The sequence below is a fragment of the Gadus macrocephalus genome, chromosome 9 (genome assembly GCF_031168955.1).
Source record: "Gadus macrocephalus chromosome 9, ASM3116895v1".
NCBI lineage: Eukaryota > Metazoa > Chordata > Actinopteri > Gadiformes > Gadidae > Gadus > Gadus macrocephalus.
Window position 1 is genome coordinate 15,702,453 of NC_082390.1, and position 13,861 is coordinate 15,716,313.

The window sequence follows — 13,861 nt, forward strand, 5'->3', positions numbered from 1 at the left end:
GGCATGAGGGACTCAACCAAGAACACGACAACTTCCCAGGCTTCGGGAGGCGTTGTCATTCAAGTCCTCAAGACTTTGCGATGCCAATATCCTACATTAAGATCTGCAGAAAGACAGACGGCTCTTTTCAGGCTTTTATTTTTATTTTTATTGGTGCATAGAACGGTGCATAGAATTGAGGAAAGATGAATGGATCATACGAACAGAGCGACAGGAGTATACATAGAAAATTAATGATACACAGAGGGAAAAGAGCAGAAAATTTAATTGGATAGTACAAGAGATAACATACAGTGCAACACATTCTCCATTGTCCCTTCAGCACCCCAAATCTGTTTCCGCATATATTTTGCCATACCAAACCCTGACTCTCTACTGTATAAGGATGGGCAGGCCATTGTGCAACACAAAACCTAAGATTTTAACCAATCTTTAGCATTTGAAGCCAATTTAACCCAAAATAAGGCTACCACAACTTCATTTTTTCAATGGAGTTGTCAATCCAAGAGTACTCTCCCGTGTCATGCCACCAAACACACTTGGCTGCGTCAGGGCGCATTCATCCGTCTCACCCAAAACGGCACTCGGTCCAACACTAGCATGTGTAACCCATGCCTTTATTATACATTCATTATATATTCTTCTGACTTCTATTAGTGTCAAGGATTGCAGCAGTGTTCTACTTTTTTTTTATGTTGTTTCCAGTTATAGTCAAACAAAATATGCACATCTGAAAATGTGTCTTTTGTACTTCAAATATATTAGCCCATATCAGAAGGCTTCATCTCAAAATGGTAATTGAACAATAATAGTTGATCAATAATAGCAGGAGAGATTATTGCCAAAATAATTGATTTCCTCCCCTGCACCCATAAGAGCCAACACCAATGGACACCATCCCAATAGAACAATATCCAACTGGCAAGTGACAATCAAGGTAATAATGGATCCCTTAGGCCTCGACTCAAAAATACAAATTTGTTTCTCTAAGAATTCTGATATGAACAAGAATACACAAGATTAGAGCTAATCTACTTTGATTTTAGCAGCAAAATTAGCAGTGAAGAAAAAGGTCTTAATCTATTTTCTACTGCCAACGGCTGTCGCAGGCCCCACTCCTGCTCACCCCTCATGCACCTCGGCTCCAACAGAGTGATTATTGATTGATGTGCTGTCGGCCAGGCGCGCCTCCCCCCCCCACCCCAGGGCAGGGTTAGAGCAGGCTCTCCCTCAGGCTGCTGCTGCTGCTGCTGGAGGCCTCCTGGGGCTGGCTGTGGGCCTGTGTGGGGGTCCACGTGTGCAGGTCCAGCAGTACCTGGTTGAGTTTGTCCATCCAGTCGCAGCGCTCTTGCTTGGTGTCTGAGGAGAACCAGCGCCTGGTGGGCAGAGACAGAGACGCTGGTCTGTCAGGGGGGACTCAGCCACAGTGGTAGGCCTGTGCAATTGATAGAATTTTGATCGCGAATAAAGTCTAATATAGTAGAGTTGAAACTGCGATTTTTTTAAGTATTTTTATTTTATTCATAAAATGTTTTATAGAAATTGCAGCTGGATACATTATTTGTAAACCCTTTTCGATTTGAAAATGTTCCATTATAAACATTTTGGGTATTCTTTTAAGGGAAAATTTCAAATTTTCCAGTTACAAAGTGTTTTTTTGGAGAGAAATTATGAGCAAATGCATCATGCATTCAAACAAAAAAATGATGGCTTGAATAATGGGATTTCAATATTGATCAAAATAATCGAGATTAGGATTTTTTCCCATAGTCAAGCAGCTCTACGGTACACAGTGGTCCACTTTGAACTGCCGGCAGGCTCCCGTGGGGCGTGTCTGATATGCATTATATATGAAGGGTAAGATGCCTCGAGGAAAGCCTTGAAATTGAACTCCATATTTGTTTAGGTGCAAGTCTTTAAAATTCCGGCTACATGGTGAAACATGATTAGGTTCCCGACATTTTTTCTGCTGCATAAATAATGCAGTAACACATGTAGAATAGGGCAATCTTACGTTTTATATTTAATGGCTCCATTGATCAAATCTTTGAGCCAAGCAAAAAAACAGCATCATTGCAAATCAACGCCCCCCTCCCCCCCAATATAAAACAAAAGCCTTAAAAGACGACCCCAGTATTATGATTTATGGATGCATCCAACCTCTGCCCCATTCAGCTCTGAATGTTGCAGAGCTTTTGAATAAGGAAACCCCTTCCTTTTCCCGTTAGCTGAAACCGTAATATTTATATACGGGTTACGGGTGCTTGCGGTGTGATTTGGTTAATTTAACATTTTTCCAGACACTTTTATCCTGACAGCTTGCAGTGAATCCATGTTAAACATGGATTTAGGAGCAGTGTTTAGGCATCTTGCTAAGATCTGGGTTATTTAACCATTGTAACCGGCTCTCCTGGCATGATTTAACCTGAAATTGATATTGGTATTTGTTGCACTGATTTGGCTGATGCATTTAGTGTTGGACTGCTCTTGCCACGAATGTAAACAAAACTACTTATAAATGTTTCATCAATGCGCATTATGTCAATACGAATACACATACAAAGAAATGTATCTTACTTTGCTACGGTCTCCTTGGCCTCATTCCTCAGCTGTGTTTGGAGGTTGCTGACAAGCTCAAAGGTGAAAGGTCGAGCACAGGAGTCCCTCTTCACAGGCTTCACACACAGGCTGGGCGAACTGGCCAGAGAAATGGTGCCCTCTGCTGCCTGCACACAACCAAACAGGAAACAAGAAGAGACGTTGGCGAGGTGTTGCGTATTCCCAGCCCAACAGGCCACTCATAGGCATGGGCTCCAACCCATGCACTGAGCTGGAACACTGGTACTTGTGTGTTGTGGGGACAAACACAACAAAACGGTTGAAAAGAAAAATACTGCCAGGAAACACTGGGCGTGACTTCTGGACTCATAAAACACAAAAAATATAAATATGTGCATAAATTATCATAGAAAATAATGAATGCTTTTATCCGTCGTACCTTGGCCTCCTTGTCATTGGGGTGGTTCCAGTAAAACATGTGGGAGCCCTCCAGTGTGAAGAAGCGCCGGTGCCACGCCCCAAATCCATTCACCACCTCAAACATGGTCTGGGGAAACGCCCAAGGAGTACAATTATAATCAACCCATTCACTCAGGAACCAGGCAAATATACACAGCAGGTGGAAGCCCCTCACCAGGAAGCCCTGGTGCTGCACACTGGAGTGGCCCTCGCTGTCCAGGCGCAGGTAGATGTTGCCCTCCAGAGGAGACAGGAAGGGAACCTGGGAACCGAGGGAGGATGATGGCCCACGCACTATGAGTTTAGGAACCATCAGCTATCAAGCCATTGGCCAGCTGGATTACGGTGAGATTTAAGTACTCAAACATCCAAAATGTGCATGCCTTACAAGTACATTATACTCATTTTAAGATATATTCTTTAAGAGCCTGACATGGCTGTTGGGATCTCTTACTTTAAAAATACTTTAGGGACATTTTAGGAACGTTGGAGTTATGATTGTATAAATATCTAATGATTGATGTCAATGCAATGGGAAAATGAAAACACACGCACAAACACACGCACGGATTTCCTGATTTAAGTCTAGAACTGGTCAGTCTCTAGAGGGAAAGAGAAACACGATGTGATGGGTGATGGGAGGTGAGAGGGGCCAAGGATTTGAACATGCAGAAAACCTTTTCCTGAAACTCATCTCCCAGGAGCTTCCTGATTTTCCCATCAAATTTCATCTGAGTGGAGGAAGGGGAGGGGGGAGGGAGACATAGGGAGGAAGAGAGATTACATCACCAGTGACACCCAGTTAAGTGCTGAAATTTAAAAAAAAAAAAAAAGATTAAGAGGAGTGGGAGTGAGGCAGTGTACTCTGGCTCAGTGGCCAAGCGACGTCAACGTGGCCCAAACCCCTCACCAGTGTTGGATACCCATGCAAGTGGCACGTGCCCATGGAAATATTACCTAACACTGGCCATCTGTGCTCAATGTCATTCATAACAATGGTACATGGACAAAAACAGCCACCATTCCATTGTTTCTAAAGGCATATGGGGTACGAAGTCTATTATAACCAAACAAATTCAGATGGGCTCCTTCTCACCTTCACAATAGTGTTGTTTCAAAGTATTCTGATTTAAGCAGAAAGATGTTTAGAAAATATTGCTACCTATAATATCATTCGATCATTAAATGTAATCCAGATCATAAAAAGATTATTTACCTGCATATAACACTTGTCAAGATTTAAACCTGTCAAAGACCCTATAAGAGTTCACAACAACAAAGTGAACATTTAATGAACACAAAAAAGGAACTCTACAACCTATCAACATGTTTATCTTAAGGCTAGATATAAGTACATGGAAATGTATACTTTTAGAAGCAGTGATATCTGACCATCCCGACTGTATCCGAAAGCATGGATAAATATACAAAACTGTAAATGTATCTAAATACATGACCATCCTTTGAGGATCAGTACCAAGGAGAGCAACATACCTTATCCAGAGGGAACTTAGTCTGTCCCAGCGAGGACAGAGTGATCTTATGGGAGCCCACCAGGCAGAAGCTACTGGAGCGGCGTGTGTTCAGGGCAGGCAGTGTGGAAGCTGTACCAGAGACAGCAGATTAGAAACAATACAAACTTTATGAAACCTGATTCAGAAATGATGGACCCTACATACATGCATACATAGTCAAAAAAAGAAAAGCAACTTCAAACTCATGGGTTTCTTCTGTCCCGTGTTCAGTTTGGGTTTGCTACATAAATACATATTTGCTGTGTTTCTGAATAGTTTTATATTCATATTATAATATCAACAACTGCTATCATACCAGATGGCAAGTAGAGACGAATTGATCGAGATAAATGCCACGAAAGAGGAGGCAACATACCTGTCAAACTGTTATTGGACCGATGCTAGAAAAGGAAAAGGTCAAAAGAAGTATTTGAATTTCCGATAAAATTTATATTATTTTCGATTATTTATACAATTGAACTGTCCCTGAACATTGTGAGGGTAAAACTCACAGTGATTGTACTCAGGAGCTTCCTTGGGGTGACCTGTAAGTGTAAAAGGCAGAGGGTGTAAATCAAATGTTCCTTCACTCAAGTCCTATGAAACACGTATGGAACAGTATCAGTTACCCGGGGTTTGGTGGAGATGCGATCCACAGTGCAGGTGCTCCCTGATGCGTGGGCCTGGAAAGGAGAAGAGGTCCATTACAAATTCAATCCAAACTGAATCAAGTCATGCGTCAGTGTTGTCTCTTTCTTTTCAGGGTCAACTACATCATTAAAAGAAGAAATCATACCAGGCTATACACTTCCACGTCAATCTCAAAGTTGGAGCGAATGTCCTTTCTGAAACGGATGGATTATAGATCAATATATTACGGACATGAGAAATAGGGGAAACGGTGAACATTTAAAAGAATAAAACACCGGAGGCTAAATCTTACAAAGTGACAGAGGTGGGGAACGAGATCGTGTCTCCGTTTTTGGCGTCGGCAGCTGTGGCCAAGGGAGTTGCCACGATGTTGCAGGGGCCGTAGCGAATCAGAATGAAGAAGTAGTGACTTGGGCGACCTTATAAAGGGCAACAAAAAAAAAAGAGCAATCACTGTTATCCAAGTGGAGTTATATTATTATAAAATATATATTAAATTATATGATATATATACACTATATTATATCGTTTATATATAGCTTGCTGAGCCGTTGTGAATGCGATGATGTGTATGAAAGAATGGTATTTAGTGAATAGCTTGACAAACACCAACAATAACACTTTAACTGGACGATGGTTTCAAGGGTCCCATACCTTTGCGGTTACGAGAGGAGCAGACAAACTCCACTTTGAGAGGCAGCTGGACATTGCCGATATTGACAGTCCCTCTGCAGGGCTGCTGGGAGATGTAGTCCCCATCAGCTCCGGCCGGCTCCTCAGAGGCTGAACCCCTCTCATCCCTCAGCCTGGTCACCTCCGCCAGCAGAGCTGCACGCTTCTCACCTGGAACCAATGAGGACCAACGATTAACGAAAGGGCCATTACAATAAGTAATGCTGATTAAAAAGGTGGGGAATGTACTAGAAGTATTTGCAATCTATTTGAACTCATTACCCAACGTTGAATAATGACGCATAAAGTAACTGCATATTTATTTACTAATTCATACTAAACCACAATGCTCAAGTGAACCACTAAAACAGCATGGTCCTAGAACCCTTCCTACTCGCCCCCCATAATGAAGCTTGTACTGTATGGCAGTGCACACTGAACAGTGGTCAGGCTGTAGCCCGCTGAGCCCAGCGGCACAGTACATACAGGAGACCAGCAGGAGCTTCTCCGCCTCGGCCTCTTCCAGTGAGCCCCGGCCGTGGGTCTCATCGGTGCAGCAGCCCAGCGCCTGCAGGGTCTGGGAGATCACCGTCTGCAGTTTCCTAGCCTCCTCGGTGAGGGCCTGGAACGCCACAGGACAAAACAATACACACACAATGTTCATCATGTCATACGACGCGGATTCCATTAGGGAGGACTTTATTATCCTTTCTTACATATATCAAACATCAGAGAATAACTAATTAATTGAATTTGCGTTTGGAAGGAAGTGGGAGAGCATATTGGATTAAAACAGATTGTTGTAGTATTCACCACAATCTTTTCTTTAGTGCTGATAGAAGGCGGAGGGCGGGATTTCTCTGGGGCCCTCCTCTGAACTGCAGGAGTCACACTTTGAATGGCAGGCAGCTTGCTCTGCCTTTGAGTGCGGTAGGCATCAATGCTGTCAATGGATAGACACAAGCAAATTCACACCAGCCACAGAAATACTACAGAATCAAGAGACCCATGATACAATTTAAACACAGTTTCCAGCAGAATGAACTATCTTTTTACTTACACTCCCCGTTCAAAACAGTTTGTGGGGTGACCAATTCTATACTGTAAACGGCATGAAGTTATCAGAGAAATGTCAAATGCACTGTAGCATAGATACAGCAACAAGGGATTGAGCTGGTACCTGTATAAGGGAGCAGACTCCGCTGCAGGGGCTGTGAATGGCTCTTCTTCTGGAGTCAGGAGCAGAGACGGGGGAGTGGACACTGCCAGACGCTGCTTGTTGGAGTGTCAAACGTGCAGACGTTAATACAATACAGAAAAGTATTCAAATACTATTCAGACCGTCAAAAACTAAATTAAAAGAAAAGTCACAAATGTTTCTTGGTTGACCTTCGGTTAAGGTTCTGCCTCGGCTCTCGACAACTGGAAGCCGACCAAACTGATTCATGAGATATAGCCCTAGATAACCGCCTAGTATCTAAACAGCCTGACTGAAGGATTCTGTACTTGTTGTGATGTGTTTGAGAGGGATGGGTGCGGTACCTACCAGAGGAGTGACCACAGCCTCTACTGACTTGCTGAGGGGAGACAGGATGCCACTGGGAGGGAAGGTCAGCAACTCGTCCTCACTGGTCTCCAGCGCCTCGTTCTCTCCCCCTCTCTCCAAGCACTTCTTCTCGGGCTGCTCCCCCTCCTCTTCCTCACTCCTCTCCTTCTCGGACTCGGTGTCCATCTTGCTCTTGTCCCCACTGTAGTTCCCGATGCCGCTGTCGCGGTCTTCTGCGTCCTCGTTGTCCCGCCGCTCTTCCTCCATGCGTCCGGCGTACTCCAGCACCTCCTCGAACATCTGGTCAATCATCTCCGCCGTGTTGGTCTCGTCATGGGAGCTCAGCTCTCCTGTGGACAGACACAAAGCAGTAGCTGCATTACTCAATGTACTGGCAATCGTGCACACCTCTCCCCTAAAAAGGACCACTATTTCTCATCAAGCTCTGGTGATCTTTTCTTTCCTGCCCGTTACCGAGTATCCACCGCAGCCCACCGAAGTGCTCACCCCCCGTGGATTTCCAAGCCAATGTATACATCTCACCTGAAAAGCTACTCTCGGCTTGGGACTCACAGGAAGTGTTTGCCTCCGATAGGAGTGAATCATTGATAAGCTCAGGCTCCATGATGAAGGTGACTTTCTTCTGAATGCCTCTCCCGCCTGTCGGCGGGGCCTCCTCTGCCTCCGTCTGGGTGTCGTCATTTGGCCCGTCTGGAGCACAGGGTCCTCCGTCAGCGGGCGCTGGCTCCAGTCCTTCCATCTCTTCTACTGGGTCCTCTGACGCAGGCTGAGCTGCTTTGTCTGGGTGGGAGTGCGTGGGATCACACCGGTTCATTGGAGCCATGTCGTCCACTGCTCCAGGGTTGGGCGCAGGGTCGTTGCCCGTCATAGCTCGATGTTCCCTCGCTCTGCCACACGGCTCCGTTTGCTCCAGAATGCTCGGTTCTGCTGGTCCCTTAAATTCCACGTAGGTTTCTTCTAATTTCCCCGTGTCCGTTTGAGCCAACGTGTCTACGGTCGGCATTGGATCCGTATTACAGGCTTCTCGGTCTCCATCGAAATGATCAACATTAGAATGCCTGATGGCCTTTTCAGTTGCAAGGGATTCAACCAAAGGGCTGACTTCTGACTCTATGCGTTCATCCATTATGATGGCTTCCTCAGGTTCCAGACTTTCAGAACCCCTCGAAACCAATGCCATCGTCTGGCCATCGTCTCTGTCCTGGACGTCTGGCTGTGCACCTTGACCCCCGCTTTTCTCCTGCTCCTCACCTGCAGGCCAGGATTCCCCCTCAGGTTCTCCCAAGGCTTCTACGGTGGCCTCCCTCTCCCCATCGTCCCCGCCCTGAGGGTAATGCCACAGCCGCTGTTCTTCGTCCGTGGAAGGCTCCATGTCCTCTTCGCCATGGGAGGAGCCACGGCGCTCTTCCTTTCCCTCCAACAACAGAGCCTCGGACGCTCCCTCTTCGATCGGTACAGGTGACTCGCGGGTCTGCCCGCTCATCTCCTTGGCAGGGGGCGACTCTAAAACACTCTGATCTTCATCAATGAATAGCTCACAGGGCTGAACAGGAGACCCTATGACCTTCTCCTCCCTCACGGAACCATCTTCTTCCTTCTCTTTGTCGTCTCTTTCGACTTTAGGGGAGTCTGGCTCCCTACACATGTTCTTCTCTTCATATTCACTGCAGTTCTCAATCTCTACACAAGTGGCAGCAGTCAGAGTGTCACATGGTTCCTTTTCACCTGTGGAGTGGTAAAAATGAACACATCTCTGCACTAACAAGCCGCTGTATGTATTCGTATTTATAGACATTTACCAATGAGGGCTGGAACGATTCCCGTCAAAAAAGAAAAAAGAACGTTTGATTAAAGCACATTTTGAAGTCGTAGCCATATATCTATTAGTAACAGTGATAATTAATATTAGCAGGACAGTTATACAAGTGAGTGATGATTGGTCAGTAAAGAACAAAGTTAGAGACAGCAGTAAAGTTGGTAGGGATTCAGTGAGCTGACCGAGTGAGAGGTTGTTCGACCCAGCGTCATTCAAGCCTAGGTACATTGGTATTACACCTGGACAAATGCCATTGCAGAGATAACATTTTATAATTCAATGACCATTGCCGACATGCATTACTTATAGCCTACTACTTCAAACATGTTGAGCCATTTATGGCGACCCAACGCCATAACAATGTAACTCTGGCAAGTGCAAGGGTAGAGAAGCCGGCAGGGCCTAAACCTAAACAACAGCAAACAAGGTCACGGTGAGCCGTTCCTAGGTTTATAAAAAGGCACCGAACTGAAAGGGACCAAAAGAAAGTGGAAAGAACCAATCCCTGAATAACGTGAACCGTTACCCCCCTATTACCAACACAGACAGGAAAACTGATTAAAAAATGACTTGTTGGTTTTCTCAAAATGCCTGTGCTCTTTCTACAAGTAAAAAAATGTATTGTAGTTGTAAGGTAAATCTGAAATTCAATGACATTTTAATTTCAGGCTATAGATATGCTGTTGACTTAAACTCAATTCATTTGACCCTTTTGTCAATGTCAATATCATCAACACTTTGCCTATGTTAAATTGCAAAAAAATATTTGGCAAATATCAGTGGCATGTTATACAACCTTACCTGTGGTTTTCTCCTCTGGCTTCTCTGATTTAGGAGCAAGAGTTTCAGTGAAACTGCCATCTGCCGAGTTAACTCCCTGCTGGAAAACAAGTAAGTAGAGTTATATCAAAGATTAGAAAATCCAGCTTCATTTTGCCACTTAGTTCTGATGGCAGACTCAAAATGAGTTTTACTTACTGTACCAGAAAACTCCAAATCTGTCAGTTTGATTTGTTCAAATCAATAAGAATAGATTGGTACAACAGTGAATGTGAATTACCCATGTCATGTCAAAGCACCATAATACCATGAGGTGTCACCCTTTCACACCAAGCAAGTTATTCAGAACTGTTTATGACTGGGGAAGTGACCATAGGGGATTTTCTCCTTCTCTTAAGACACCATTTTATTTTATTTACCATTGAAGAGCAATGAAACAACCTTTTGTTATTGGATAAAAAAATGTATTCTATGTTATAAGTTAGCCAATAGCTAACTTTTGGTTAGTATCTGGAGGCATGTTAGGGTTGTTCATTACTCTTCAAGTGTGTCCTGTCAAACTAAAGTTTGAATATGGTACTGTGGAGCCCATAGAACCATTGACATTTATTGTGATGAAGGTTTAAGAAATGTGAAGCCTTAAAAGAAAGTGTCTTCCAACTACAAAAAGGAGATAGAAAGGGCTGACAATTCATTCAATATTGACATTCATGCTCCTCTAATGCCACCGTGCCTCAATGGGATACTTGAGGCAGTGCTCCTGATAGTGCTGCCCACGTGCAGCAGGTGACTCAGATAGTTCAGATATCTGTTAGACGCTGACTCACGTCCCAGGGGTGCACGGGAGGCCAGTGGACTTTCCTTCTATATCCATGAGGCGTCCAGGTGGAGGGGGAGGGGCCAGGAGTGACCCTCCCCTTCTAGGATTTACGCAGGTTGTTTTTAAATGGAAGTGGCTGGATTTGATGTTGTGTCCCATGGGGAAGATAATTCTTAAAAAACGTTGGGGCTGAATTTTGAGGAACAAGTCTGCACAATACATTAGTTATCAATTAGGTTTGACCCCATAGGGAAAGCCAATCTGTTTACTAACCTCAGATATTGTTGGATCGGATGAGCTTCTTTTCAGCCAGGCGTTTTCGCTGATGGGTTGAGCATTTATCAGGCGCAGCTCTTTCTCTCGCTCCTGGTTGGTGGACAAACAAAGCAGAGGAACTGAATAAAAATTTAGGACCGAGATCTTGGGTGAGATTTTTTCTTGTACATGTTTACATGTGCAGCAAAACTCTGCACAAGAGGCAAAACAAACCAAAGGTTTTTGAAGCACAACAACAACCCTTGAAATATATATATATATATATATATATAACGCTGCTCCCCAACTGCTCTGCAAGACAATAACAAGACTACAAAGTGGTACAAGATCCACTACCCAAGCAATGTCAAAAGGCAATTGTAGACTGAACATTTTTTGCCCAAACTGCCTCTTCAATAAAAAGGGACAAAGTTATGTAACTCACTGCAAGACCACTTGAAACGTATCCCTACATTTTTCACATTCAAAAGAAAAAACACATTATGGCTAATTCAGCAACAATCTTGCTCTCATATTTAGTTTTTACACTGTGCTCTCTCTGTACTTCTTATTTTCTCTTCCATTGATCTCACTTCCATTTTCCTATTTCCTATTTTTTAAGTGTTGTGAATTAGCTTTGAGTAAAAACACTATGATGCATACATCAGATGACTGTTTCACAATCTATGGTTTTGTATCGGTCCTTACTCAAATAAAACCTAAATAAATAAATAGGTAAATCTAATCAAAGTCATGTTAGTCAAGGTTTCGTAGTATAATCGTGTGATAAAGTGACATACCTGTCGTATGAAGACTGCCTGCTTGGAGCTGGGGGTTAGGCTGTCCTGGAGTTTCTGTTGGATGCCAGAGACTAAATTCGAGCAGGTGCGGGGACTTGAAGGGACCAGGCTTGGGCTAGGCTGAAAGATGGGGGCTTTGAACCGCTCCATGCGCTGATGGAACTCATCTTCCCCTAGTGAGAAAACGCAGGGCATTTGCCTTCAGATAACAAGAGAGATATCAGCTCATTGGTGGATAGCTATAACAATATATACTCCTCCAATCTAAACTATAGATGGGGTTTTGGTAAAGATATAGATCCATACACGTATTGTGCAACAATGACTCTGCATGAATCTATAGCAATCTGCTTGAATCAAATCAGTATCATTAAAATTATGTACTCTGTAATATCGTTTTAACAACTATAAATAGCTATGTCTACACTTTCATTGCACGTTGTTCTGCAGATTCTCACCTAGGAGATGTTCGGTGAAGCCCTTGTTGTGCAGAATGATGGACAGGTTGTCAGCCCCGGGATCTGACAGACACCTCTGGGCCAGGACAGGTCCTCCTGAAGTGAGCAACAGGCAGTCCATTGTCCATTAGGAGTGACTCATTTCAGGTTTTGGAGGAATTTGTAAGTGGATTCTACATTTGCATTTCCTTGAGTTCACTGGCCATAACTTACACAATATAGTGTTGAACATATTCACTGATGTTCAACATGCATCAGATCACACATAATATTGTACCCCTAATGGCATATATGATCCATATTAATGTCTTAAGAAGCCGATTATCGAGTCATTTAAATATGAAGGTTTTCTGAGCTGAGGGAGTGGTTGTCAATAGCAGAGCCTTAACCTGTGAACTGTCTGTGTGCATAAACCTGACTCAAGAGAGTCTTACCTTCTCGTCTCTGGGTGAGCTGCTGCACCCGGGAGCGCACCGAGTTGATGGCCGGTGTGTCCGGCTTCAGCGCTTGCTCAGTTGAACGTCCAGAAGATGTTTTAGGGCTGAGGTTCTCCTGACCAGCCCGATCCAGGCGTTGGCGCTTTTGCCCATCGTTACGTTCTGTCATGGATCATTTTAACCGCCCAAAGAATCAATAAGCTTTGTAAACTTTTAGTACAGTGTCGTTTAAAATATGACAATAACGTTTATCACACGCACCTGAGGATGAGAAGACATTGTCTTCAGAGTCTGACAGAGGGGCTCTCGGCCTCTTCAGCTGACTGCCGCTGCCTGAGGGCTCCATGATGAGCTCTGTGGAGGAAAACAACTGACAGCTAAAAAGTCAACTCCGGGGGCGGAGAAATGGGTCAGGTTTTATATTCAGTAAGCGATATTCCCCAAAGTTAATCTAAAGCAAAAAATACCCAATTATAATGGCACCAGACTAAATAGTATAAGATTTAACAAAAATAAAAAACATTGCTCAACAGTTCATACGTGCATGTTCTGGAATGTGATAACTTGAAAACGCCCGACACAAATTTCACAAGAACCCACTCAGGAGTTCACAAAGTCATTTTTTTCACTTTAACATATCTCTATTATCTACAGTTAATTCCATTGATACATTAACTTCGATTCTCAGTGGAAATTGTACCTTTTACTTAATTTAGCTCGCATTACCCAGCTATTCGGTAGCGACACTGCAAATCTCCGTGGCTCTAACGTTACCCATAGAAAAGACAAAGCTCGTCAGTTAGTCAGCTAAGCTCTGCTTACCCGAAAATATGTAGAGACAATATTCCAGTCACCAGGAACTATTCAACACGGACTACGGATAACTACCTGAAATAATTTTGAAATATATAAATCAGTTTGGTGTTCGACACATGACTACGTCCAGTGACTGCGCTTCAAACTTTGAATTTCAGCGGGTCTTCTGACGAGCAGCCGAGTACAAACAAACGAGACGTCCTCTTCTTCTATTGTGGGGATTCTGGTAGTTTAAACGTGGCGAGGAGTATTACTGC

The 13,861-nt window shown here is 43.8% G+C and overlaps 1 protein-coding gene across 12 annotated transcripts; it reads right to left on the bottom strand.

Annotated features, from left to right (window-relative positions):
- Positions 1 to 610: 610 nt before the first annotated feature.
- On the bottom strand, positions 611 to 13,861 carry anln2 (anillin, actin binding protein 2). Of its 12 annotated transcripts, none has more exons than XM_060061101.1 (25): positions 13,611 to 13,819; positions 13,050 to 13,142; positions 12,786 to 12,950; positions 12,352 to 12,447; positions 11,894 to 12,066; positions 11,112 to 11,204; positions 10,846 to 10,938; positions 10,040 to 10,115; positions 7,945 to 9,147; positions 7,402 to 7,751; positions 7,036 to 7,130; positions 6,669 to 6,798; positions 6,342 to 6,477; positions 5,838 to 6,026; positions 5,476 to 5,602; positions 5,329 to 5,377; positions 5,162 to 5,215; positions 5,045 to 5,077; positions 4,909 to 4,933; positions 4,513 to 4,622; positions 3,696 to 3,749; positions 3,194 to 3,280; positions 2,999 to 3,106; positions 2,578 to 2,726; positions 611 to 1,376 (listed from the first exon to the last, which is right to left on the bottom strand). In XM_060061101.1, exons 2-25 carry the CDS (start codon positions 13,132 to 13,134, stop codon positions 1,214 to 1,216), a joined length of 3,843 nt encoding a protein of 1,280 aa, XP_059917084.1. In that variant the 5' UTR covers positions 13,135 to 13,142; positions 13,611 to 13,819; the 3' UTR covers positions 611 to 1,213. The 12 variants fall into 12 exon arrangements, with proteins under 12 accessions (XP_059917084.1, XP_059917082.1, XP_059917083.1 ...); XM_060061099.1 differs by having other exon boundaries at positions 10,040 to 10,118; XM_060061100.1 differs by having other exon boundaries at positions 7,036 to 7,127; positions 10,040 to 10,118; positions 13,611 to 13,818.

Coding starts and splice junctions, on each gene's coding strand:
- anln2 (XM_060061099.1), bottom strand. CDS start 13,134: ATGGAGCCCTCAGGCAGCGGCAGTCAGCTGAAGAGGCCGAGAGCCCCT. Junction 12,951..13,049: donor CAATGTCTTCTCATCCTCAG/GTGCGTGTGATA, acceptor GATCCATGACAG/AACGTAACGATGGGCAAAAG. Junction 3,107..3,193: donor TGCAGCACCAGGGCTTCCTG/GTGAGGGGCTTC, acceptor GCGTTTCCCCAG/ACCATGTTTGAGGTGGTGAA.